Source organism: Myotis daubentonii, chromosome 9 (genome assembly GCF_963259705.1).
Source record: "Myotis daubentonii chromosome 9, mMyoDau2.1, whole genome shotgun sequence".
In the NCBI taxonomy this organism is placed as follows: Eukaryota; Metazoa; Chordata; class Mammalia; order Chiroptera; family Vespertilionidae; genus Myotis; species Myotis daubentonii.
In genome coordinates this window covers 44,992,426-45,018,481 of record NC_081848.1, presented here as the reverse complement: position 1 = coordinate 45,018,481, position 26,056 = coordinate 44,992,426, and the positions used below count along the sequence as shown (strand labels likewise).

At 40.7% G+C, this 26,056-nt stretch overlaps 3 protein-coding genes across 3 annotated transcripts; all 3 read left to right on the top strand.

Moving 5' to 3' along the window:
- Positions 1–4,559: 4,559 nt before the first annotated feature.
- LOC132240887 (hemoglobin subunit beta) lies at positions 4,560–6,155 on the top strand. Its single transcript, XM_059708697.1, has 3 exons — positions 4,560–4,719; positions 4,817–5,039; positions 5,901–6,155. The coding sequence occupies exons 1-3, from the start codon at positions 4,628–4,630 to the stop codon at positions 6,027–6,029; spliced, it is 444 nt and encodes a 147-aa protein (XP_059564680.1). The 5' UTR covers positions 4,560–4,627; the 3' UTR covers positions 6,030–6,155.
- Positions 6,156–10,176: 4,021 nt separating this feature from the next.
- LOC132240886 (hemoglobin subunit beta) lies at positions 10,177–11,809 on the top strand. The gene is made up of 3 exons (XM_059708696.1): positions 10,177–10,336; positions 10,434–10,656; positions 11,555–11,809. The coding sequence occupies exons 1-3, from the start codon at positions 10,245–10,247 to the stop codon at positions 11,681–11,683; spliced, it is 444 nt and encodes a 147-aa protein (XP_059564679.1). The 5' UTR covers positions 10,177–10,244; the 3' UTR covers positions 11,684–11,809.
- Positions 11,810–21,846: 10,037 nt separating this feature from the next.
- On the top strand, positions 21,847–22,809 carry LOC132242140 (olfactory receptor 51V1). Its single transcript, XM_059711057.1, has one exon. The coding sequence runs from the start codon at positions 21,847–21,849 to the stop codon at positions 22,807–22,809; it is 963 nt and encodes a 320-aa protein (XP_059567040.1).
- The last annotated feature ends 3,247 nt before the right edge of the window (positions 22,810–26,056 follow it).

Here is a 26,056-nt window from a genome sequence, read left to right as displayed (position 1 = left end):
GATGGGAGCTATGGGGGGGGAAGAGAGACATCTGTAATAATCTCAACAATAAGGATTAAAGAAAAGAAGAAGAAGAAGAAGAAGAAGAAGAAGAAGAAGAAGAAGAAGAAGAAGAAGAAGAAGAAGAAGAAGAAGAAGAAGAAATTGGTTGTTACAGAATAGTTATGGGGATGCAAAGTATAGCATAGGATATATAGTCAATAATATTCTAATAACTAGGCATGGTGTTGGATGGGTGTGGGATTTATTGGGATGATCGCATATCCTACCTAATAATAGACAAACATGGTAATTAACCATAACTTCACTACCCTTCCCATTGGCTAATCAGGGCGATATGCAAATTAACTGCTAACCAAGATGGCGGCCAGCAGCCAGGCAGCTGAAGTGAACAGGAGGCTTGCTTGCTCCAGTGAAGGAGGAAGCCAACATTCCCCGCCTGCCGCTGCTGGTTTCTGAGCTGCAGTGTAAGAAACAATGTTGCAATTATAGAAGCCAAACAAACCAAGATACCTGCTTTCAGCAGCAGAGGTCTCAGAGCTAAAGCCGGCTCTCAGTTCCAGTGACAGCCATAGAAGGTAAATAAATCCCAGAATAAAAAAAAAAAAAAAAAAAACAGAAAAAAAGGAGAGGTTGGGAGCTTCACTCGCCCGCCAGCCTGAAAAAGGCCCTCAACCCCTCACCCAGACTGGCCAGGCACTCCATTGGACTCCCACTCTGAAGGGGGTGTGACCAGCTGCAAACAGCCATCATCCCTCATCCAGGCTGGTCAGGCCCCCCAGGAGGACCCCCACCCTGATCCGGGACACCCTTCAGGGCAAACCAGCCAGCCCCCACCCATGCACCAGGCCTCTATCCTATATAGTCAAAGGGTAATATGCCTCTCAGCACTGGGATCAGCAGAGCCGCGAGGCCTCCCAGCACCGGGATCAGTGGAGCTGCAAGGCTTCCCAGCACTGGGATCAGCGGAGCCGCAAGGCCTCCTGTCCCCTGGTGTGACAGGGGGCAGCGCCCAAACCCCCTGATCGCCCTGTGGCTCTGTGTGTGACAGGGAGCGGGGCCACAACCTCCCTATCTGCCCTGCTCTGTTCGTGACAGGGGAAGGCGCCCCAACCCCCTGATCGGCTCTGTTCTGTAACTGATAAGGGGGAGCTCCCCAACCCCCTGATTGGCCCTGCTCTGTGCATGACAGCGGGGAGCTCCCCAACCCTGTCATGGGCCCTGCTCTATGTGTGACAGGGGGCAGCGTCCCAACCCCCTGATCGGCCGACTCTGTATGTGACAGGGGTGGCACCATAACCCCCTGATCCGCCCTGCTCTGTGCATGACAGGGGGTGGTGCTGCAACCTCCCCATCGGCCCTGCCTTGAGTATGACAGGGGGCGGGGCCCCAACCCTGCAATCAGACCTACCCTGAGCATGACTGGGGGTGGCATCGCAACCTCCCGATCCGCCCTGCTCTGTGCATGACAGGGGGCGGCGCCCCAACTCCCCAATCGGCCCTGCTCTGAGCCCGACCAGGGGCTGCGGGGCAGGCACCTAGGGATTGGGCCTGCCCTCTGCCACCCGGAAGCAGGCCTAAGCCAGCAGGTTGTTATCTCACTGGGGTCCCAGACTGTGAGAGGGCACAAGTGGGGCTGAGGGACAACCCCCCCCCCGCCAGTGCACAAATTTTTGTGCACCGGGCCTCTAGTTAAGTTATATAATGTCTGGTCACTGGGGAGTAAAAACATTTTTTTTTTTAATTTAAAAATTCCTGTACCCAGGTCCTTGGCTAGAAGTGAAGAGTCAGGGCTTTTGGGTATAATGAATAAAGATCAAATTACATCCCCATTGACTTGCAAAGTATTATTTAAAAATTCTTGGTTTGTAAAATGTGATCATGATTCTAATTTCACAAATACATTCCAAGTTCTCAAGGAGCTATTTATAGGCTGCATTGTCTGTCATTTTTGAAAGGTAGTGGTGATGGTTTATACCAGGAGTGGGGAACATCTGGCCTGCAGGCCATATAAGGCCCCAGAAATCATTTGGTCTGGCCCTGCCAAACATTAGGGGCAAGTTAAATAAATGTTTGACCCAATATAGCAGGCTAATTTTTAAGTTAGTAATTTTGTTTGGCCCACAAATGGTGTTATAACTACCCAAATGGCCCTTGGCAGGAAAAAAAGCTCCCCACCCCTTATTTATACCATGCATTATGATGTGTGCCTCTGTGCCCTGTTTCACTGTGTATTCTTAACCTGGTTGTATTTTATCTGAGCTCAAGACCCATAAATCTAACTATGCGCTTCACATCCAATTTTGGATTGTTCCGGAGCACATCAACTATAGTATGCCCAAGGCTGAACCCCTGATCTCTGCTGACTTATTCCTGCTAACTTAGCCTTCTTCTTCCGTTCCTCACTTCAGCAACTAATACATCATTCATTGCTTAAGCTTAAACATACAGATGGCATTTTTTACTTCCCTCCTTTACTACAATACCATACTTTTTGTCTCTTACTTATTCTACCCCTAAAATCCATTTATACACTGAAGCCAGAACATTTGTTTTGTTTTGTTTTGTTTGTAATCCTCACCTGAGGATATGTTTTGCATTGATGAGAGAGAGAGAGAGAGAGAGAGAGAGAGAGAGAGAGAGAGAGAGAGAGAAAGATGGAGAGAGAGGGAGAGAGAAACATAGATTGATTGCCTCCCATACTTGCTCTGACCAGGGACAGAACCTACAACCTGGGCATGTGCCCTGACTGGAATCAAACACCTGATCCCTCATATGAATGGGATGATGCTCTAACCAACTGAGCCACACCCACATGGCCGGAGTTATTCTTAAAAAATACAAATCAAATCATGACACCCCCTTCCTTGAAATTTTCAAACTTTTTTTTCCCAGCTTAAGGTTAAAGAAAAATATTCTGTAACTGAATTTAAAGATCATTTATGGCTCCTCTGTACCCTTCTATCATATAATCCCCTCTCCTTATGATCTGAATTATAGTCACACTGTTCACATTTTTATATAAAAATCATGTAGTTTGAATTATTGTGTGGTTACTTTTAAACATTTTTAAAAATATATTTTTTTTATTGATTTCAGAGGAAAGGGGGAGAGAGATAGAAATATCAATGAAGAGAGAGACTCATTGACCAGCTCCCTCCTCCACAGCCCCTACAGGGGACTGAGCCCACAACCCAGGCATGTGCCCTGACTGGGAATTGAACTGTGACCTCTTGGTTCATAGGTCAATGTTCAACCATTGAGATACTCCATCCAGACTTTATATTATTTTCTCTTCTTTTTACAATTAATTTCATTCTCTTCCTTTGATTTGGTTTCCTCCTTCCTCCTTTCTACCTTCTTTCCATTTTATTTTTCTTTGAGAGCATAGCTGGAGAAATTTCTCCACTGGAATTTCTTTCCCTGACCCCTATCAGGCTTCAGGCTTAATCTGGCTGAATAAGGTAAATCTTTCCTTTCCTTTCCTTTCCTTTCCTTTCCTTTCCTTTCCTTTCCTTTCCTTTCCTTTCCTTTCCTTTCCTTTCCTTTCCTTTCTTTTCAATTTATCTGCATTCTTACTTTAGTCAGATCATAAGTATTTTTAAAATGTATATTTTTATTGATTTCAGAGAAGAAGGGAGAGGGAGAGAGAGATAGAAACATCAATGATGAGAGAGAATTATTGATTGGATGCCTCCTATATGCCCTTCACTGGGGATGGAACCTACAACCCAGGCATGTGCCCTGACAGAGAATCAAACTGTGACCTCCTGGTTCATAGGTTGATGCTCAACCACTTAGCCAAGCCAGCTGGCAGATCATCAGTTTAAACAATTATGTTCTAGATATCAGATATTTTTCTTTATCAGATTTCCTCCATTATCATTTATGCTCCCAAATCTATTTTAGTAGTTGGTAAAGAAACAATGTTTATTCTTTTTCATTATTCTAATGGGCATTCATTTTAAGGAAGAAATGGAAAAAAGAGTGTTTTAACTGTATTTACCTAAGTAACAGAAAAAAGGCAAATTAAAATTATCTCTAGAGACAAAGAAAAGCTCCATAAAGAGTCTACTTGATTAAATTTTTGCTTTCTAGGACTTAATTTTCTTACCTACAAAATGAAATAACTGGATGAAATAAACACTAAGATATACCCCACCATATCAGATTAAAACGTTTATTCATGAATGAGGAGTATATTTGTAGAACTAACTGCCAAAGGAAACGAGGTCAGGAGATGAGTATAGGGTAAGAGTCAAGATACAAAAGACCTAGAAGGCCAGGTGAAGGGAATTGAGAATGGATATTCCCACATATTCTCACAAACCAATGAAAGTCTGAGTATCCTGGACTAATATGCTCAAAGGAGCTGGGAGATGCCTAGAGAAAGGGCTGAGGGTCTAAAGTCAGACTCTCAAGCCAGTGCCAGAACTGGCAAGGACAGGCCTAACTGTCATCATTGAGTCCTCACTCTGCAGAACCACACCCTGGCCTGGGCCAATCTGCTCACAGGAGCTGGGAAGGCAGGGGCCAGGGCAGGACATAAAAGAAGAGCAGGGTTAGCTGGTGCTTACACTTGCTTCTGACACAACCGTGTTCACTAGCAACTACACAAACAGCCACCATGGTGCATCTGACTGCTGATGAGAAGGCCGCTGTCTCTGGCCTGTGGGGCAAGGTGAATGTGGATGAAGTTGGTGGTGAGGCCCTGGGCAGGTAGGTATCCAGGCATAAGGAGAGAGTGGAAGCTGGGTGTGTGAGTTTCTGACAGGCACTGACTCCCTCTGTCTTCTGTGCTGCATTCACCCCTCAGGCTGCTGGTGGTCTACCCCTGGACTCAGAGGTTCTTCACCTCCTTTGGGGACCTGTCCAATGCCGCTGCTGTGATGAGCAATAGTAAGGTGAAGGCCCATGGCAAGAAAGTGCTGAACTCCTTCGGCGAGGGTCTGAAGAATGTCGACAACCTTAAGGGCACCTTTGCTAGCCTGAGTGAACTGCATTGTGACAAGCTGCACGTGGATCCTGAGAACTTCAGGGTGAGTCTAGGAGATGTTCTACTTTTTGCTTTTCACTTTCTAGGCTTTCTCTTTGGTTCTTCACCTACCCATTCTTCCAGGTTCCTTTTAACCTTACCATATTTCATTATTTAATGCTTTTCAAAATGTATATAGTTTTATATTTTTTTCTTTCAATATAATACTGTTTTCTGTCTCACAAACTTTTTTTTTTATCAAGCTGCTTCTCTAATGTCTTATTTTTTCACCTCTTTCTTTTTTCCCACCCCTATTTCCTTCTCCCTAGCCAGTACTCAAATTATATATATTAACTTTCACCTGCTGCCTCTACATTTAGAAAATTCCTCCATAAGGGGGATGAAAAGACTTATCTCTCCTCAAAGTGGAGAGATGACTTTTACTGTTATTCTAGAGGCTATAAATAAATAACTTTAAAATTGAAAAATAGTCTGAACTTTACAGCATCCATACTCAATGGAAAGGAAAAGAAAGTCAATATTTTAGGATGAAAAGACCAGAAGTAGGAAGTAGGGCAGCATAATTGCTGCAGACAGTACATCATCTCACTAATCAGTTATTAAGGTATATAATATTTATAATAAATATATATGCATTTATTTATAAATAGACATGCAAATACTTACTCATTTATGTTGGTGAATGCTGGGGTCCAACCCCAGCAGGTCCAGGGGTCCCCAAAGGTGTGGACAGAGTTGGCGAAGAAGGAATGACACGGAGATAGCGTTCAGTTGATCAGCAGCCTAGCGCAGGTGAAGATAGCCTGAGGATCAACTTGGGCTTAAGTGTAGGCAGGAAAAAATTATTGTAGGCCCACTTTCCCCAAAGCCAAGCTACTAATCATTGTATATGTCTTCCCCACAGCTCCTGGGCAACGTGCTGGTGGTTGTGCTGGCTCGCCACTTTGGCAAGGAATTCACCCCCCAGGTGCAGGGTGCCTTCCAGAAGCTCGCACTTGGTGTGGCCACTGCCCTGGCTCACAAGTACCACTGAGTCCTGGCCTGTGTCCTGGTGACCTTTGGAAAACCCTCTTTCTCCAGATTCCGACTTCTTAACTTGGGGAAGTAATGCCCATTCTCAAGGGTCTGGCTTCTGCCTAATAAAGAACTTTCAGCTCAACTTCTTGATTCATTTCACTTATTTTATTATTATTATTTTCTCCTCTGGGGGTATAGGGACATCCATGAGGATCTATGTATAGGGAGCTCTTGTGTCTTATACAAGGAGGTCAAGGGAAGTGAGAAAAGGAAGGGGACCACACACAATCATTAAAAGCTGACACTTCTACCTCCAAAGCATAGGTCTTTCCAAAGAGTTCTGAAATATGGAGAAGATTCCAGCATTACAGAGGCTCTAGGGGGGACCTCAAACCTAAGACATGGCCTTAGGCTAATGCTCTGATCCATTTCCTACAAATACTCAAAATATGATGTGCTCAATTAGAGACATAATGCTTGCTCAAGACACTTAAGTTTTCTTTTTTTCTACGTTCCTTGCCTGCACATTGTAGCCCCTAACACTAGACTCCATCAGGTGTTCTTGTTCTAAGAAATAACCGACTTCTTTCACTTGTCTCAGAACACTTCCAAAACTAGTCCCCACACCTCCTTCAGACACAGTTTAATGCTTGGATATCACTTGTGACCATTTTTGACACTGGCTTCAATGAACTTTATAAAATTGCCTAAGGGAATCTTTTCAACCCCCTCCACATTTTTCACATTTCTTATCCATCACACTAATTCTCTATGCTGCATAAATATTTCTGCCTATTTACTACTATCCCTCATGAGTACTGTGCTGAAAGTTCCTCTATAGGCGGTGAAGAAATATTTATTAAATGAAATAAATCAATGAGTAGGTAATTATTCCTTGTGTTAGAACTCCTGGGACCAATAGAACAATAGACCAATGTGCAGAGTTCCTTGGGTGTTAATGATACAATATATAATGCGGAAGCACTTGGGAAAGTAAAGCACTGATCAGACATTTGTTTTCTAATCATAGCTAGTAAGATATCTCTGAAGGATTTCTAGAATCTTCTAACTTGTACACATTTCCTTAATTCTATATAATTTCTTGTTAATTAATTTTAGACTTGACTACCTGAAATAGACCCTGTTGCTTCCTTTTGTATGAAAGTGTTTTCATAATTACTCTGGGTATATTATCAGGATATAGACAACACATTACAGTTTATGGTTTTACCACTATATTTTGAATTGCCTGAGGGCAAAAGTTTTTATATTTTTTATTTTTCTTCTCAGGTCATTGTACATAGACACTTAGAACTGTTTATATCTGCATGGGATGTTTAACAACCATGGACTCAGAGACACCCAGAAGGTTCTAGGGAGATTATTTCCACATTCTTCATCACAGAAAAGTTCTTCTAAGAATCAGATATGCCAAGAGAAAGAGACTTTCAGAGAAATTGAAAAAGAGTAAGAGAAATTGTGGGTGTCATAGTCTCGAAAGGAGTAAAGAAAGTATCCTTTTTTCCTCCAAATGATTATGAAAAGAACAAAAATACAAAAAGGCTTACTATACTCTCTTTGTTCCTTCACCTCTGGAACTAACCAATGAATCAAGACAAGAGATTGGACCTAAAAGTCCCAATACTGAAATTAAAAATGTGTCTTAAAAATGAGTTAAACTGCCATATTCCTAAACTATTCTGTGTTTATGTTCTTTGTTTCTATGAATTGTGCTCTTTCCCGAGTACCAGTATTTTCACTTCATTTCATTTTTGAGAGGATGCCAAACAGAAGTAACCAAGAGATTGTGCATGTGGGAGAAAAAAGCAAAAAATAACTGTGCTTGTCTGAGGAAAATAGAGATTAGATTGTCGAGATGGTCTTCTTGGGGAATTTAGAATTGAACACTAGAGCATGCACAAAATGTTCTAGTTGAGTGTAATTTTTTAAACAAATGGAAAAAACACCCATGCACCTCTGGATGAGTGTCATGATTCTCTTTTTTTTTTTTTAAATATATTTTATTGATTTTTTACAGAGAGGAAGGGAGAGAGATAGAGAGTTAGAAACATCGATCAGCTGCCTCCTGCACATCCCCCACTGGGGAAGTGCCCGCAACTCAGGTACATGCCCTTGACCGGAATCGAACCTGGGACCTTTCAGTCCGCAGGCCGACGCTCTATCCACTGAGCCAAACCGGTTTCGGCTGTCATGATTCTCTTGAAGGAAGTTAATACTTACCCTCTTAGTCATACTCAGACTAGGCCCATTCTGGTACAAAACATTAGGAATTAGGTTAACTTGACAGAATGGAGTAAAGGAAAAAAGCTTCTGTTTTGGAGGTGTGTGTGTGTGTGTGTGTTTGTGTGTGTGTGTGTGTGTGTGTGTGTGTGTGTGTGTGTGTGTGTGTGTGGTTAGTGCTCAGTGAGTGTGGAGTCGAAGTAAAGCAGACAGCCTGAGGTAACTCTTCCCAGGATAGACTGAAGCTCACAACAGTGACAATGGGGCTAAGAAGCTTCCCAGAACCTTTCAATGCTGATCTGTATTTGAGCCCGAGGCTTTGAACATAGCCACATTTATTATTTATACATTCTCAATTTTGTCTGGTATGTCCCTGAGCTTTTGATGTCTTATTATAACTTGCAGCCTTGTCCTTGCAGGGTTTTGGGTAATAAAAGGAAAAGTCTGTTTCACTCTTCAGTCATATGAAGTAGAAACAGTGAGAGAAAGCAGCAACTTCTGTCCTGAAACCAGGAAGACAGTGGCTGCAGCCACTGCCGGTACAAGAGTGATCATTAGATCATTTATGGCCAAAGAATATTTAAGAAAGAAGACTTCTGTTACATATTTGTTGCCAGTGATCGCAAAGGAGAGAGAAAGGTGATTCTAGACCTCAGGGCACCTGAATCAGAAGAATCTAAGGTAGGAGACACATGGACATAGGAAGTAGTGATGATTAAAATTAGGGAAAATAATTATGAGGCCCTCGGGGGAACCCAAAGGTCCTGTACCCAGCTCAGAACTACTTGCTAATTTAGGCCTTTTCATTGTATCTTTTAATAACAAGTAGAAAAAATTTACACTTTCTTTCTTAGCCTGAGAAGTTAACAGAATTTATTACATGAGAAAAAGGAGCTCCAGGGGTTATATGGGTGGGGCAGGGCATGGGTATTAGAAAAGCTGTAGAGATAAAAGAGTAAATTTTAGTAAAAGAAGGTTTAAACAAATAAAACATATAGAGAAAATGGGAACATGGGTGATGAATTTGCATCAGAGAAATGATAATACACACGGAATGCTTAGTGGCCTAAGGAAAACATAACAGGCACTAAGGCAGGAATGCCTTTCCACTTTCCCACCCCTTCTTTTAAGTTACAGAACACTTCTCTATTCGCTCAGATTCTGGTATTTTCTTTCCCAGATCAGCCCTGGAAGAAAAAATCTAAGTGTCCCTGGTTAGTATTTAACACATTGTTCCCTTCAGTGCTACTGACAATTTGGGGTTGTAATTGATTTTTTACTTATCCGTATGTCTTACAACATTGAGAGACCTCTAAGTTTCTATCTGTGGATCCCCAAATCTAATAGGGCAACTATTTCACAGAACATTCCTGATTTATATTTATCCTACTTTTTAATCATCATTTTTATTTGGTTATATGAGTTTCTTTAAATGAATGAAGTAGATATTTTCTTACCAGGAGGATATGATCCAAACCAAGTAAAGAAAGATATACTTAGAACTAGGGCAAAGGTATCATCCATGCTGTCCTTATAAATATGTTTACTCTGAAGACAGGAGTGAACCATCCATATACCCTTAAGTTGAATTTTCTGGACCTCAGATTCTTCATTTTTCAAATAAGAAAAGTGAGGAGGCGAACTCTAAGACATTACCAGGCTGTGATTCTAAGAATCATATAAGCAAATTTTTTAAGGAGGGTGATTTTAAGTAGCAATTTGTACTCCTGGATGGGACCTTGAGATGCCTACAGAAGGCTGAGGGTCTAAAGTCAGACTCTCAAGCCAGTGCCAGAACTGGCAAGGACAGGCATAACTGTCATCATTGAGTCCTCACTCTGCAGAACCACACCCTGGCCTGGGCCAATCTGCTCACAGGTGCTGGGAGGGCAGGGGCCAGGGCAGGACATAAAAGAAGAGCAGGGTTAGCTGGTGCTTACACTTGCTTCTGACACAACCGTGTTCACTAGCAACTACACAAACAGCCACCATGGTGCATCTGACTGCTGATGAGAAGGCCGCTGTCTCTGGCCTGTGGGGCAAGGTGAATGTGGATGAAGTTGGTGGTGAGGCCCTGGGCAGGTAGGTATCCAGGCATAAGGAGAGAGTGGAAGCTGGGTGTGTGAGTTTCTGACAGGCACTGACTCCCTCTGTCTTCTGTGCTGCATTCACCCCTCAGGCTGCTGGTGGTCTACCCCTGGACTCAGAGGTTCTTCACCTCCTTTGGGGACCTGTCCAATGCCGCTGCTGTGATGAGCAATAGTAAGGTGAAGGCCCATGGCAAGAAAGTGCTGAACTCCTTCGGCGAGGGTCTGAAGAATGTCGACAACCTTAAGGGCACCTTTGCTAGCCTGAGTGAACTGCATTGTGACAAGCTGCACGTGGATCCTGAGAACTTCAGGGTGAGTCTAGGAGATGTTCTACTTTTTGCTTTTCACTTTCTAGGCTTTCTCTTTGGTTCTTCACCTACCCGTTCTTCCAGGTTCCTTTTAACCTTACCATATTTCATTATTTAATGCCTTTCAAAATGTATATAGTTTTATATATGTCACTAAGGGCTACACAGAACCATTTAATTTCTTGTGCCTTCTTTGCTCACAACCATTGTTTTCTCTTATTTATTCTGTCTCTTTTTTCTTTTCTTTTCATTTTCTGCAATGTCTTCTCTTCATTTTTGAAATAAACTGTTTATTTTGAGTGTTAAATTTTTACAAAAGTCTTTTTCAGCCCACTTAAAATAACCTATACTCTCTCTCCTTTATGTCTTCTTTTCAAATGTGTTACTACTTCTTTGAATGGTTCTAAAGAATAATAGTGTCCTGGCCAGTTTGGCTCAGTGATAGATCATTGGCCTGCAGACTGAAGGGTCCTGGGTTTGATTCTGGTCAAGGGCACATGCCTGGGTTGTGGGCTTGACCCCCTGTGGGAGGCGTGCAGGAGGCAGCCAATGGATGGTTCTCTATCATCATTGTTCTCTCTCTCTCTCTCTCTCTCTCTCTCTCTCTCTCTCTCTCTCTCTCTCTCTCTCTCCTCTCTCTCTCCCTCTCTGAAATCAATAAAAATATATTTAAAAAGAATAAAAGTGATAACTTAAGTTCTGGGGTAAGACAGAAAGGGAAGAATGTTATCAAGTAAAAATTCAGCCTGATGCGGATGGATTTGCATCAATAGTAACATCAGAGATCCTACTATCTTTCTGCTTATATTTGAAAAACACAGCTTGGAAAGAGGCTGGAATATTCTAAGTCCAATCTGGTCCGTCTGCTAACCATGACCATGCCTCTTGTGTCTTCCTCACAGCTCCTGGGCAACGTGCTGGTGGTTGTGCTGGCTCGCCACTTTGGCAAGGAATTCACCCCCCAGGTGCAGGGTGCCTTCCAGAAGCTGGCACTGGGTGTGGCCACTGCCCTGGCTCACAAATACCACTGAGCTCCTTTTCCTGTTTTCTGGAAAAGGTGCCTTTCGCCCCAGAGCCCAACAGCTGCACATGGGAATTCTATGAAGGGCTTTGAGCATCTGGCTTCTGCCTAATAAAAAGCATTTATTCTCATTAAACTGGTGTTTTTTAATTATGTCTGCCTCTCTCACTCAGATGGGCACATGGGAGGGCACGGCATTTAAAACATAAAGAAATGAAGGGCTAGGTCAGAGGTCAGGAAAGTATGTCTATATCCTGGATTCCATGAAAAGAGAGGTTGTAAACAGTTAATATGTGTCCTCAGAGGAAAGGCAGGGGAGGATGGGTGGGAAGAGATCAACCAATGAACTTGTATGCATGTATGCATAACCCAAGGACAAAGACAATGGGGTGGTGAAGGTCTGGGGGGTGATGGGGGATGGAAGTGGGCTGGAAGAGGTTAATGGGGGGAAAAGGAGGACCTATGTAATACTTTCAACAATAAAGATTAAAAAATAATAAAATAGTTAATATGTGGGAAGCAGACCCTGCTGTTGTTTTTTTGTTTTTTGTGTGTTTTTTTTTTCATTTTGATTCAGAAAAGCATTCTAGTAGAAGATTAATTTGGGGGTCAGAATTTTGCTGTTTTATTTATATTATTTTTTAGCCTTGCTTATAAATGTCTTCAGTTGCCCAGAATGTCACAGCCCAAATCCACTAAATTCTTCTGCCTAGAGATACTCCTGTTCCTCTAATTTTTTTTTACATGTTTTGCTGTTCCCATTGCTCTTCCTCCCCATCACTGTTATGCTAGTTCCCTCATCACCTTATACAGATCTGCTTGCGGGACAGGAAGCTGGGGGAGGGCATTTCACTGCCTCTGCCCTGGAGCCTTTCACAGTCTGTATTTGGGAGAGGGGCCTGCTAATACTGCGAAAAAGATAGGACTGAGGGACTTTTTGTGGCTTGATATTCCCTAAATCCTGTCACAGGCTTACACCAAAGGAATCCCAGTCTCTTCAGGATGCTTTTGCATTCATATTCAAGAATTGACTGGAGGTCCCTTCTCTTCCTTATCCTACTGCTGATGGCTGCTCTACCTGTGTAGTCATTAGCATAGTGTTATCATCAGCAGCACACCCTATGTTATTTCCTCATTCAATAGCCCCTTAGATGGGTGCTGGCTGCTTGAAATAAAGAATTTGAAATGGTTCATGTCTCCTCTGTACCCCAAATAGTAATCTAATTTGGAAAGTATTGAAAGTAAGGCATCTAACAAGTGACTATAAATCAGTGTGTACAGGGTTTAATGAGATCAGGGGGTGAAATGAGTGATAAGGATGAGTAGATGCTGGTCAGAAATAGAAGGAGAAAAAAAATGGAAAGGGTGAATGGTATGTACCAAACCATTGACAAATACAGTAGTAATGTAATAGGACAATCAATGGGTTCCTGTTGCCTGTCACTACTTGAGCCAGTTAAACAGAGATAGGGTTGAATCATATATGCATGTTTATTCCAATATTGCCAGCAGTATGGGAAAATAGCAGGTCATCCACAAAAATCTACTCTGTACCCCATCATAAGCTAGCTGCTTATATAGGGTAAAAGGCGGACAAAGATTACATGAGGAACTATCCCAAGGGTATGCCAAATGGGCAGTTAACAGGTAAGCAGAGGGCTGGGGCTCTTCAAAGGGCCTAGTGATATGCAAAAAGGGCAAAGGTCTTCAAAGGGCTGGAAATTCTGGTTTCTGCAGCAAAGTTGTTAATCTTTCCATGATAATAGATGAGGAGTATGGGCTGAATTTCCAGGTGAGCTCCCAGGTCCAGAGTGAAGCTGCCCACCAAGTTAGAATGTGCCTTCTTTAATCAGAATAAAACAATAACAGTTAAAAAGCATGTTTAGTATTTCTAACAATTCAAGCTGGTTCCCCAACATTCCATTTCTGCCCCTATCAGCAACATGTTTGGTATTCTGATAATTTCAAGTAAGAAGGAAAGACAATTGAAGAAAAACTGCACCTGGTAGATAGGATAAGGAAGGACAGGGCAGGATAAAATAAAATATGAATATAAACTTTGGTGAACACTGTAGAGGACACATTTAAAATTAGAAATTTATAAACAAAAGAATGCAATCTAACCATTCTGCATATGAGATGTTTATACAGTGAATTGACAAGTGAGATAAAATGGTATAGCAGTTTAGAACATAAGCTTTGAAGTCAAGCAGCCTGGATTAAATACATTACCACTTCACACATGCTGCCTGAACCTCTTTTTTCTTTCCTATAAAATATCCAAAATGATCTATGTCTTTCTTATGGTGTGACTATAAGGATTAAATGAGATAAAGCATACAAAAAGTTTATTGTGAGGAGGAAACTGGTCTTGTAAGGCGTGTCAGGAACAATGAACTTACCTGGGGGAGGTGGGGGGAGCCATTATCACTGGCGCCAGGACAGATCATCAATACCGGGGGTCTTCCTGCAGGGCCATGAAGGGGGGGGGAGCATATCTGCAGAACAAAGATCCAGAAGGTTATAAAAAGTGAAGCCTTCCATGTGCTACTTCACTCTGATCTGGAAATTATTTCCGGGAGTCCGCCAGTGTAATTAAAACAGTGTCTTTCCACTTCTTCAAAGCGTCACTTGGTTTTTCTGGGGTATTCTGCAACAATTGCAACATCTGACACTTAACAGTGCCTGATACATGTCTTAGGAAATGTAATCTAATAATGTTTTATTAACATTATTGTGGACAATAAGAGTAGAAGTGGTGTCATTACTTAATATTCGTTATGATGCCTAAAAAAGCTGTCTCATGAAAGAGAAAAACCAGAGCAAGAAATATTATTGCTTACCTAGCACCATTCATATCCCCCAATCTCTTATATTCAGGAATCTGTGTGATTTTTTCATTATTGAACAGCCCAGTGTATCAGCTTCAATTAGGAGGCCAAAAACCACATTGAAATTTGAAAAGAGACATTTAATGATAAGGAATTATTAACTATAACCAGAGATTGGAGAAATTAAAGATTAGTCAATAAGGAGTAAAGAGGATCCTAAAAATATAAGAGAAGACATAGGGAGCCGTCACTGCTCCTAGTTCTTATATAGAGCAATCAATTAAGAAACAATCTGGGGGAGGTTTTTCTCCTGGGACTGATAAACAAAGCTCTTGAGAGAGAGCATGCCTGAGGCTCAACAGGTTAAACAATTTTTGAGGCTGCAAAGTTGCCTAAAGGAAGATGCATAAGTAGCCACCCATTGGGAGGTGCCCTGCCAGAAGCATTTATTGAGAACCTGCTCCCTGGGGTGTCAGTGGAAGCCACCCATGTAAATTAACTGAACCCCAGATCTTTCTATAAAACTGAGGGTTGAAGAAGTGAGTCATGGGAAAATTCCAGAAGAATAACACTTTACTGCAAAGCCATCCATGGGGTATAAAAAGGGGAGCCACTCACAGGAGGTGCTAGCCTGAAATGTTCTGCTGAAAAGCCATGTGTACAGCTAGAGGCTGGCACCAAAGAGGCTGAATGCCCTGCCACAGTCTGGTGCTGCAGAGACAGAGATTTTTGCAGGATCCTGACTAAAGGATCACAATAGAACTAGGAAGAGAATCCCCTAGGGCATCCATGGGCAAACTACGGCCCATGGCAGGATCCAGCCGTTTGAAATGAATAAAACTAAAAAAAAAAAAAAAGACCATACCCTTTTATGTAATGATGTTTACTTTGAATTTATATTAGTTCACACAAACACTCCATCCATGCTTTTGTTCGGCCGGTCCAGTTTAAGAACCCATTGTGGTGAGTCAAAAAGTTTGCCCACCCCTGCCCTAGGGCCTCACCAGCACAATTTATCATTGTGTCCACTGGAATTTTTAAGTGTCTATCTCCATTATCATAGAAGAGCCCATTAAGTGTAGATTTATAATTGAGAGGCAATCTATTGATAACTGACACCCTTGCATGCGGTAGGTGCTTGTCGGTAAAGTGCAAAGGATAAAAAAAATATTGGAACTAGCAAACAATAAAGCAATATATAGAGGCTTATGAAATCAACAACAGCAGTAGGGCAGACTTACCACTGTTTGGATTGTTTTTCCTCTGTATACATTTGATAGACTTTATCCAACTTGTTCAGATGCTGGGCAAAGAAGAGAAATCTTGTTTGCATTCCCATATAGAAACAGAAAGATTATTTGGATTACTACCCCCTTTTTGGTTTTGTTTCAATAAAGACCATGGTGATGATAATTCTGAATTTCAAGCACACAGTTGGGTTCATTATACTTTTCACTGCATAGCAAATTTTCAACACCACTCCAGAAAAGTTTTATTTTCTTCTATTTTCCCATTTTATCCTGCATCCTTACATTGCTATCCCTTTTTTCTGTACTTAAGAACTATTCAGCGGCCAAAGAATTTAACAGATCACACCTTAGTAAAAATGATGTACAGTTCCAGTCAAGATGGCAGTATAGATAAATGCAGTATTGGGAACTTCCTACAACCACATCAACATTACAACCAAACTACAGAACAGCCATCATTCTGAACCACCTGAAATCTAGCTGAACAGAAATCCTATAACTAAGAATATGAGGAAGAAACTACACGAAGACTGGTAAGAGGGGCAGAGATACAAAATTGGCTGGTTCTACTCCCATATGCATTGGTTAAAAATTGGGGCTGGAGGTTCCCTTTAGGAGTGAGAAGCTTCAGCCGCACACCAGAACCCCCAGCCCAGGGTTCCAGTGTTGGGAAGAGAAGTCCTGATAACTTCTGGATGTAGACACCAATGGGGATTGTGGCTGAGTGAGAAGGAGGGCTTCTGGAGCCCCAGACATTCCTCTTAAAGGGTCAATGCACTAATTTATTGTGATCCACTCACTCCAGCACTGGGGCAGCAGCTTTAAAGGCACCAGGGACACATGGGGAGGAAATAAATTTTCTGGCATCAGGGTGGGGTATGGAGGGGCACCTTTTTTTCCAGGTAGAAGTGCTGGCAGAAGCCACTGTTCCTTTGCTGAGCCCTCCCACCACAAAGTAGGGAGGCAGATGACATGGCTTAGTCTAAATCAACATGGCTAACACTGTTCACCCTGCCCTGGTGATTCCTTGAAACCCCACCCAACTTGTGAGCCCAAAGGCCTGTCTTGGCTCATGCAGCCAACTTTCCTAAAAATCTCTCAAACAAGCAGAATCTGGCCTCTGTGTGCCCCATACCTCTCCCTAAGTGACCCCATTGCCTGCACTAGCAACCGCCAGCCTTGGTTCAGAGCTTGGCCTTTCCCAAATCCAGCACAAGTAGCAGCCATCTACAGATCACTTTGTAGCTCATGCAAGGTGGCCTCAAGAAGGGCACAGGCAGCTGCTGATCTTGGCCTGCACTTCCTGGGAGGCCCCAGAGTCAGCACACCTGGTGAATGGCTTCAGATAATGTGGAAGCACCACCCAATTACCTCCCTGAGCAACACACTAAAGGGGTGGACAAGGTGAGTACCTGAGCTCCACTGAATTGTATTCTGTTCCATGGGGTCAGCCCCTGCACAGCACATCTTCCATGGTAGTAGCCTATCACCATGGTAGTAAATCCCTGCCATTGACGTGGCAAATGCAATCAAGGCTCAACTACAATAAGAGGGTTCACAAAGCTCACATGTGAGGTGGACCTGAAGTGCCCAGCTCAGGTGACTGGGGAGGCTGCACCGCTGTGCCCTATAGGACCTCTACTACAAAAAGCTACTTTACCAAGCCCGGGAGACTTAGCAGTTTTACCTAACACATAGAAACACACACAGGAAGGCTGACAAACTGAGGAGACAAAATCCTAACACAAAAACAAAATGTCCCAAATGTTTAATTCCAGAAAAAGAACTAAACAAAATAGAGACAAGTATTCTACCAGATGCAGAGTTGAAAATACTGGTTATAAAGATGCTCAATGAATTTAGGGGAAGAGTAGATGAACTTAGTAAATACTCCAACAAATACATAGGAGACATAACAAAGAACCAGACAGAAATGAAGAACACACTAACTGAAATGAAGAATACATTACAGGAATTCAACAGTAGAGTAGCTGAAACAGATAGTCAAATCATTGGAACATAAAGAAGCAAAAAACACCCAATCAGCACAACAAAAAAAGGGGAAAAAATGATAATGGTGTAAGGAGTTTTTGGAACAACTTTAATCATGCCAACCTTTGTATAATGGGGGTGCCAGAAGAAGAAGAGAGAGAGCAAGAAATGGAAAACCTATTTGAACAAATAATGACAGAAAACTTCCCCTACCTGGGTTTTGGTATTTAATTTCTTAGAAAATCTTTACAAATTTCTTTATCTTGAAAATGAGATAACATTTCATTAGATTATATTTTACTGGCCTATTCTATAGTTAGATTTTATTGGCCAGAATTAGATTTTATTGACCTATTCTACAATTCACTGGGGACAATTTTAAATATGTATAATACTTTATATATTTACTAGTGGACCAGTGCATAAAATTCATGCATGGGGAGGGGGTGTACCTCAGCCCGGCCTGCACCCTCTCTAATCTGGGACCCCTCGGCTGATGTGTTTGTCATTTTATTATATCTGTTTTTTATTTAAATTGTCTCACATTTTCTTATATATAGGAAAATATTAAAATAAAACAGGTAAACTCCCTATATTTATGTCATACTTTAATCAAATCACACAAATCCTAAGGAAAATGTATTAAATACACAGATGGCAACAGTTAAACATATGTACCATATAATATAATATTTATCATGCTTCTAAATTATGGATAATAATGTTTCAATATTTTAATCATGATAATAATACATTTATAAATAACTTACACAATATAAATAGAAAAGTATAAATATATGATAAAAATATATAAGCAAAGAAATAATATATAATAAAGAGTTCATTCAAAAAATTAATAATCATAACACTTCATGTAAACTGAAATTTCAAGTTTACTCTGGGTTTGTGGTGAATAAATTATCTCCAGTGTTAGCATATCAGAACCTCTGAACACACATTCTTTGCCTTACAGAAGGTTCTTAGTTCTTTAGCCATGCTAAGAGCTAAGATGCTTGGCCTCACTTATGCTTAACCAGGTTTAAAACAAACCTGCGTTATGCTTCTTTGAAGAAACCGGGGCAGGGGCAGGGAGGGGGGGAGGGGGGGGTTGGAGGAAGGAGAAGAGTCAATGGATTACTTCTGCCCCCTGCTGGTGGACAGATGGGACCATTAGAGAAATTATCTCTCAAAGAGTGGCAATATAATTAATTGTTCAAAGCAATTCCTGTGTGGGTGTCATTAAATAATTATACTGAAGAATAAACAAAAACCTGGACTGTCTTAAAAAACAACAACAGTGTTTTCTATTCAATATAATTATAAAGACAGTGATTTTTAGACCCAACATTCTTGCTCTATGCCTTTAGGGTAAGCAAAGACTATTGGTCATTAACCTATCTAATTTGAAAAGTAGTAACATAGGGTATTATTTTCAATGAGAGAAATAAAAGTACAGATGCCTGAACATTTGGGTCACTTTGAATTGAAAAGAATAAGAAAAAAGTCCCCTGAAAATATGATGTGTTTAATTTGATCACATGTGTGCTTTCTAAATGAACATTCCAGAATTCTAGACAAAGCACACAGAGGGAGTACCAGAATCCTATCACTTCCCCAGACTCAAATTCATGGCTGCTTATTCTGTTTAGTTATTTATTTTATGCCAGGCATTGTTCTGGTTGCTACAAATTAAAAAGAATTATTATGCACCATGACTTTGAGGTGGCATAACACAGCATGATGTTTGGGGAAATGTTGGTCTTTTTGTTCTCTCTTTTTTAGTGCAGGTGGAGCATATGGTGCATCTGACATATCTGAACACTTTCCTCTTGAAATCTTCATTGATTGGTCTCATCAACACTATCCTCTTCTGACTCCCATCTACATCTTAAAATAGAACTTCAATAAAATTCCAACATCTATTGATCTTCTATTGCTAAAAGGCTGATACTCTCTGTGGAGGCACCATAAAAATTTGTGGTTAGTTTGAAGAATCCTGAATGAGCGTATGTGCTTTAAATGTATGCCTACATCCTTTGATTCCTTTGTCCTCAATCCCAGGGATTTGTCTATATGACTGGGTCAGAATTGTAGGAATCTTATTTGAATTCTGAATGTTGTACCCAAGGTCAGCAAGGATTCCTAGGGCAGCGTCTGTTTTATATGTCATCTAAACCTTATATTCAATGACACAAGACTGATTGCATGTGACAATAGGATGCATGTGGCATTTTTACAATGTATTTATATTTATCTTATTTTTTAAAAAATATATTCTTATTGATTTCAGAGAAGAAGGGAGAGGGAAAGAGAGGTAGAAACATCAATGATGAGAAAGAACCATTGATCGGCTGCCTCCTGCACGCCCCCTACTGGGGGTCGGGCCCACAACCTGGGCATGTGCCCTTGACCTGAATCGAACCTGGGACCTTTCAGTCTACAGGCCGATGCTCTTTCCACTGAGCCAAACCAACTAGGGCTTATCTTATTTTTGTACCTCTATAATTGTGCAATGTTTAGAAATATAAATATGTGTTATCAAAATAATAAAATATATGGGAACATATAAGGGGCTTCCTGAAAAGTGATGGTTGAGATGCAGAGGGTTTAAATTTAAGACTGATTTTTTTTTTAGCTTACTATTATGAATTTATTATAAAAGATAAAACCCAGGAACAACCAACTAGAGGAGATGCGTAGGGTGAGGGAAGACTGTTTTACAAGAGGAAGCAGAGGTTGAGGAACTTCACCTCAACCCGTCTCCTCCTTGTGAAAAACCATCTTAGGCAGAGAACATCGGTAGAAAAGTCTCATAAAAGAAGGGAAATGGTAATTTTGAAAAATAAATTTTTAAAAGCTGACCAATTTTTCTTTAAAGGACAAAGAAATTTCATTTGATGGAGGAAATGTATTAAAATAGTGAGCTAAGTTATCTAATGTTGACAGGGACAAAAGGTACATTCAGAAGAAGATTGACCTGAGGAGCTGCCTGGTGAGCTATAATAATAAAGATGAGGAATAGGTCACAAAAGCAAGCCAGAATCTGATGCTACTTTAACACATTGAAATAACTAAATCAAACAGGAAAGCCAGTATGAACTTTTAAGCACCTATCTACTTTACAGCAGCCTTTAAATCTTTTGCGAAGACTTTCAGGGCCAGAACTTAAGGCAGGAAAATTATGTGAAGGAGAAGCCAACCAATTCTACTGCAATGAGGCTTTTAAAATTCTAGACAGCTACTTGACATTAACCTTCTGGTCTATAAAATGGCAAATTCTAAGGAAGAAAAAACAATTGCTCAATCTCTTCCATAAAAGCATATTAAATGAACACTCAATGGACCGATTGAATGAATGAATGAGTTCACAGAATACAATGGACTAATGCCAGAGGGTGTGGATCTACAACCTAAGTCTCTGTGCCCCAAAGGCACAGATGAGTCTAACATCTCAGAGGGACAGCGCTCCTGTGGGAAATCATTCACCAAAGGTCTTGTGTATAAATATTCTTCCCTATCTATCACCAAGGAAGAAAAAGTAATTGTTGGCTACGTCATCTGAAGTGGAATAAAACAGAAACACCTTCATTAAATACTATATGGAGGAAAAATGCATTTGGAGGCAGCACAATGAAGGAAACGATGGGTATGAAATGACTATTTAAATGCACTTATAATATTAAAGCTCCAGGATTATTCTTAAATGCTTGATGAACTGGAGGGAGGAGGGGGAGAATTATTTTGAGAACCTCAGCTTCCAGTTTCACAGTTATAGCATCTCACCAGCATCCTTGGGAAAATGTCCCAGGCACCATATCTTTTCTGAAAATTAGTTTTCTACTGTAAACAATTTGTTCTTACATGTGGCTTCTAAGGACAGCTCTGAGCCCTGCCAGTGGATGAAAAATGACTCTTAAATGACATCCAAAAAAAGACCCCTCCCTTCCACACAGCAGGTAATATGCCTCTAAAACAGAGTCGCTTGGCTATGTTTTGTCAAGTCAGTTGACTTAGCATAGCACAGTTTACTTCAAAATTCTATCTAACTCACCTGAAGTTGAATCATTTCCTTTGAAATAAACATTCTTGCTGCCTGGAAGATGTATTTCAGTTCCAGAGTGATTGCTTCAATAAGCCCTACTATGAATTTCTCCTCCTTCCATCTCACTGGATTTTCTGGCCTGGAGCAGCAATATCCATGGATCTCCATCCCCTTCTCTGTCATCTATGCCATGGTACTTCTGGGCAACTGCATGGTGCTGCATGTGATCCGGACTGAGCCCAGCCTGCACCAGCCCATGTTCTACTTCCTAGCCATGCTGGCCCTCACTGACCTGTGCATGGGGCTGTCCACAGTGCACACGGTGCTGGGGATCCTGTGGGGGCTCAGCCAGGAAGTCAGCCTGGATGCCTGTATTGCCCAGTCCTATTTCATCCATGGTCTGTCCTTCATGGAGTCCTCAGTCCTCCTCGCTATGGCTTTTGACCGCTACCTCGCCATTTGCCACCCACTACACTACTCCTCCATCCTAACTAATGACAAAATCATAAAAATTGGGGTGGCAATCTTATGTAGGAGTACACTACTCATACCTCCGGCCATCGTTCGCCTAAAGTTCTTAAATTACTGCCATCCCCACATTCTCTCTCACTCTTTCTGCCTGCACCAGGACCTTCTCCATCTAGCTTGCTCAGACATCCGATTCAATAGCTACTATGCCCTGATGTTGGTCATTTGCACACTATTGTTGGATGCTGTTCTTATCCTTTTCTCCTATGTCATGATTCTTAAATCAGTCCTGGCAATCGCCTCTCAGGAGGAGCGGCGTAAGTCCTTTCAGACCTGCATCTCCCACATCTGTGCTGTCCTGGTGTTCTACATCCCTATCATTGGCCTAACAATGGTGCACCGCTTTGGCAAGCATCTCTCCCCCATGGTCCATGTCCTCATGGGCAACATCTACATCCTTTTCCCACCTTTGATGAACCCCATCATCTACAGTGTCAAGACGCAACAGATTCGTAGCAGAATGCTCAGACTTTTTTCTCTGAAAATCCATTGAGATACTCAGTTTTTTTAAGAAATAAAAAGAGACAACAATAGTAAGTACACAAAAATAAATTTTATTAGCATTAGAGCTTTCATCCTGAGTCCATGGTTCTTGATTTTAAAACATACTGTACATGTAGTCAGAGGATGAACTACAAACAGGTTCCATTTTTATCTATGACCTGGAAATGAGTTGTTCTTGGCATTGGAGGTGGGTGACTCCATCTGAAACATTTCAAAAACCCTATCAACCGTTGCTTTGTGCAAAACAAAACATATGTAAGTTATTCCACAAGTACAATAACATTCAAGAAAGTATGAAAGTAGTTAAGTGTCCCAAAATATATTTTCAAGTATTTTCTTTGCAGCAAATTCAAATCCTAGGTCTTATAGTTTCAAAAGTGTATAACCTGCAGCTTCTTTAATTCTCTGAGATATAGTTAATTAATCTTCAAAATGAAAAAAGTTCCAAACTCACAGGAATATTGTGGTTACTATCTGGACCAGAATTGTCCAACCAGAATTTTTCTAAAGTGATGGGAATGTTCTATAATATAGAATAAGTAGATCAATAGCTACATATGGCTATTGAGCACTTGGAATATACATAGTACAACTGTGCAAATCCTTTTCAAATTCTGGTTAACTGTAGTTAATTTATATTTAAATATTAAAGGACCACTGTATTAGGCAGTGCAGGTATAGAATATAAAAAGAAGATACAATCAAATACGACTTGCAATTTAACTTTTACCACATCTACTCTAAATTGAGAGCCTTATGTTTTGTTATATGTAATATGTATCTGGAAGTGGGTTTTTCTCTGAATCCTTTGCTTTTAAATCCCAAACAATGTCCTAAACAGATGAAACTGTGTGCTTATGACTGACCCTGAGTTTATGGAAAAAAAAAAAAAGGAATCAGTTAATAGTCTATAGGGATAAAGAGAAGTAATTGGTTTTATCTTCCTATAATCTCTTAGATACATAAGGTGGAAAATATTAACACTCAACAGATTAATGCATTAATTTTACACCAAGAAAGCAAGTATATCTTAATATTTTTACATATAAATCTAACATATGTATTTGAAACTTTTATTTAAAATAATCTATGTTTATGCCTTTTTCTCCTTTCTGTATTTCATTCAATTAATTCATCTCTGTTTATTAACTCTGTCTCAAAAAGAAAAATATTGGCTTAATTTCCAGAACAGACTACATTTCCTGAACAGACTAAAGTATCTTTGCCAGAAATAAAAATGGAAAATTATCCACAGGGTAATAAATTAGGACTCCGGGGTTAGAACAGGGAGTTAATTTGAAGGAGAAGAGAGCAAATTTTCTGAAATCAACGAGGAGTTAGCCAAAGATACCAGAGTTAAAATAGTGTCTAACATGGGGATGAAAAATAACTGTACTCTAATTGCTAATTGAATGGGATTTATCCTCTTGCTACAGAACCAAAATAACTGTACTGTAATTAATATGGTTAATATGAATGTCAGGTATTGTACTAGTGCCCTAATGATGATGGATACCTGCATGGGCCAGATCAACAGACTGAAACATGGCCAGTTTCATAAGATTTGTATGGATCAATTTTAGAATGAAAGTAGCAGTTAGCTATGGAAGCTGTAAAGGTCATGTAGGTGTCTCACAGATAATCTTTGGGCACATGTTGCTCAATAACCAGACAAGTTCCCTTCAATGCCTTGATACTATAGAATGACCTCTCCTCAGAGCTGACTCAATCTTGGGGAGGCAGGGACCTCTGCAATAGCAGGATATATTTTCCACCTGCCAGGCATGATGGAAGTACCAACATGAACTTATGCTGAGTTAAAGGAATAGAGTTATATATCCAACACACCTGAGTGGTTGGTCTGAGAGTCATGTTTAATATGGTGAGTATGAGGGTTCATCTGAGAATTTTACACTATGAGTATCTGTACCTTAGATTAATGGCAATTTATAAAACCAACATAGTTGGAAATAATGGCTGTGAAAAATAAGCATGAAGATATCTGGTGTATTCTCAGAAATCATAGTTTAATTTAGAACTATATAGTTTTAGTATGATGATGAGATTTATGAAGTGCTTCAGAATGTTTAAAATTCATGGCAAAATGGAAGGTCAACCAAAGGAAGGAAGATGAGTAAAGAAAGCTGAAGAAAGTAAATTTCCTATGATTACTAGGTTTTACACAGAAAGGAAGAGGTTTATAAAGTTTTTATTTTTAATTGTTTTCTGGAGGCTTCTATCATGGGGAGCTAACTGGTAAAATAACTACACTTCTTCCTAGGGAGGAAACACCATTTCAGAGTCATCCACTCAGGTCCTGACCGTGAGAATAGATAGACGTATCACAGGTGTTAAAAGCACCATCTAGCACTTTGCAGTCTTTTGAGAAATGAGGCAGAAACATTCTTCCATAGATTCCAGAAAGCCAAATTTATGAAATAGGAAACCTTTCATTCATGAATTAAGTCCTGACACTGTTGTCAAAGTAGTGGCCTGGAGAGCCGGTGAGAAACAGTAACCTTGTAGGAGTTGACCAGACTTCATTATGAGACCTGAAAGGCTACAGTCCAGCTTGAGTGGGAAACACTACTAAAGGAACAGTGAGTTTAGGGAAATACACATTCTCCTCCTTTTGGTTTTGTTATAGGAAAACTGTCATGCCATTGTGCACTGCTCCTTTAAATAAAGTCAGAACTAATAAGGAGAATGCCAAAGTGTTGCAGAATTTACCAGGTGACCAGAAAATACACAATGAGTGCTCAGAGATTCAGGAAAAAAAAGAAACCTTTATTCAAAGCGCTGCTGGCTCAGGATTTGAAGATCCAAAGCCTGAACCTCCTTATACATGAGATTACTCTTTATATATATATTCCTAAAATTCTTTGTTTCCTAACTTCTGGGCTTTTGTGGTGGGCTTTTGCAGTCCTACTTAAGTTAGTTAGAATGAGAAGTAAGATTATAGCTAAGTCCTGGCCTGGGTGGTGCCAGTGACCTCCCTCTCTTCTGGCTAAACTGTTAAATTCTTCGTTTGTGGCCCTTGTAAACTGGGAGTATTTAGGAAAACAGATTATTGCCTAAGGAAGGGACAGTGACTTAATTATAGGCTAACAATCACGTGCATTAGGATACTGGTTACTGGCACAGATTCAGATGGCTACCCCCGCCCCTCAGGTTGCCCCCTATATTCTCCTTCAAAAGAATATAGGCTGGGGTGAGGTGACAGTAGGATGCAGGAA

Excerpts from the sequence above, each read along its gene's own strand:
- LOC132240887 (XM_059708697.1), top strand. The coding sequence starts at position 4,628 with ATGGTGCATCTGACTGCTGATGAGAAGGCCGCTGTCTCTGGCCTGTGG. Across the intron at positions 4,720-4,816 it reads GGTGGTGAGGCCCTGGGCAG|GCTGCTGGTGGTCTACCCCT; the intron begins GTAGGTATCCAG and ends TTCACCCCTCAG. Across the intron at positions 5,040-5,900 it reads TGGATCCTGAGAACTTCAGG|CTCCTGGGCAACGTGCTGGT; the intron begins GTGAGTCTAGGA and ends TCTTCCCCACAG.
- LOC132240886 (XM_059708696.1), top strand. The coding sequence starts at position 10,245 with ATGGTGCATCTGACTGCTGATGAGAAGGCCGCTGTCTCTGGCCTGTGG. Across the intron at positions 10,337-10,433 it reads GGTGGTGAGGCCCTGGGCAG|GCTGCTGGTGGTCTACCCCT; the intron begins GTAGGTATCCAG and ends TTCACCCCTCAG. Across the intron at positions 10,657-11,554 it reads TGGATCCTGAGAACTTCAGG|CTCCTGGGCAACGTGCTGGT; the intron begins GTGAGTCTAGGA and ends TCTTCCTCACAG.
- LOC132242140 (XM_059711057.1), top strand. The coding sequence starts at position 21,847 with ATGTATTTCAGTTCCAGAGTGATTGCTTCAATAAGCCCTACTATGAAT.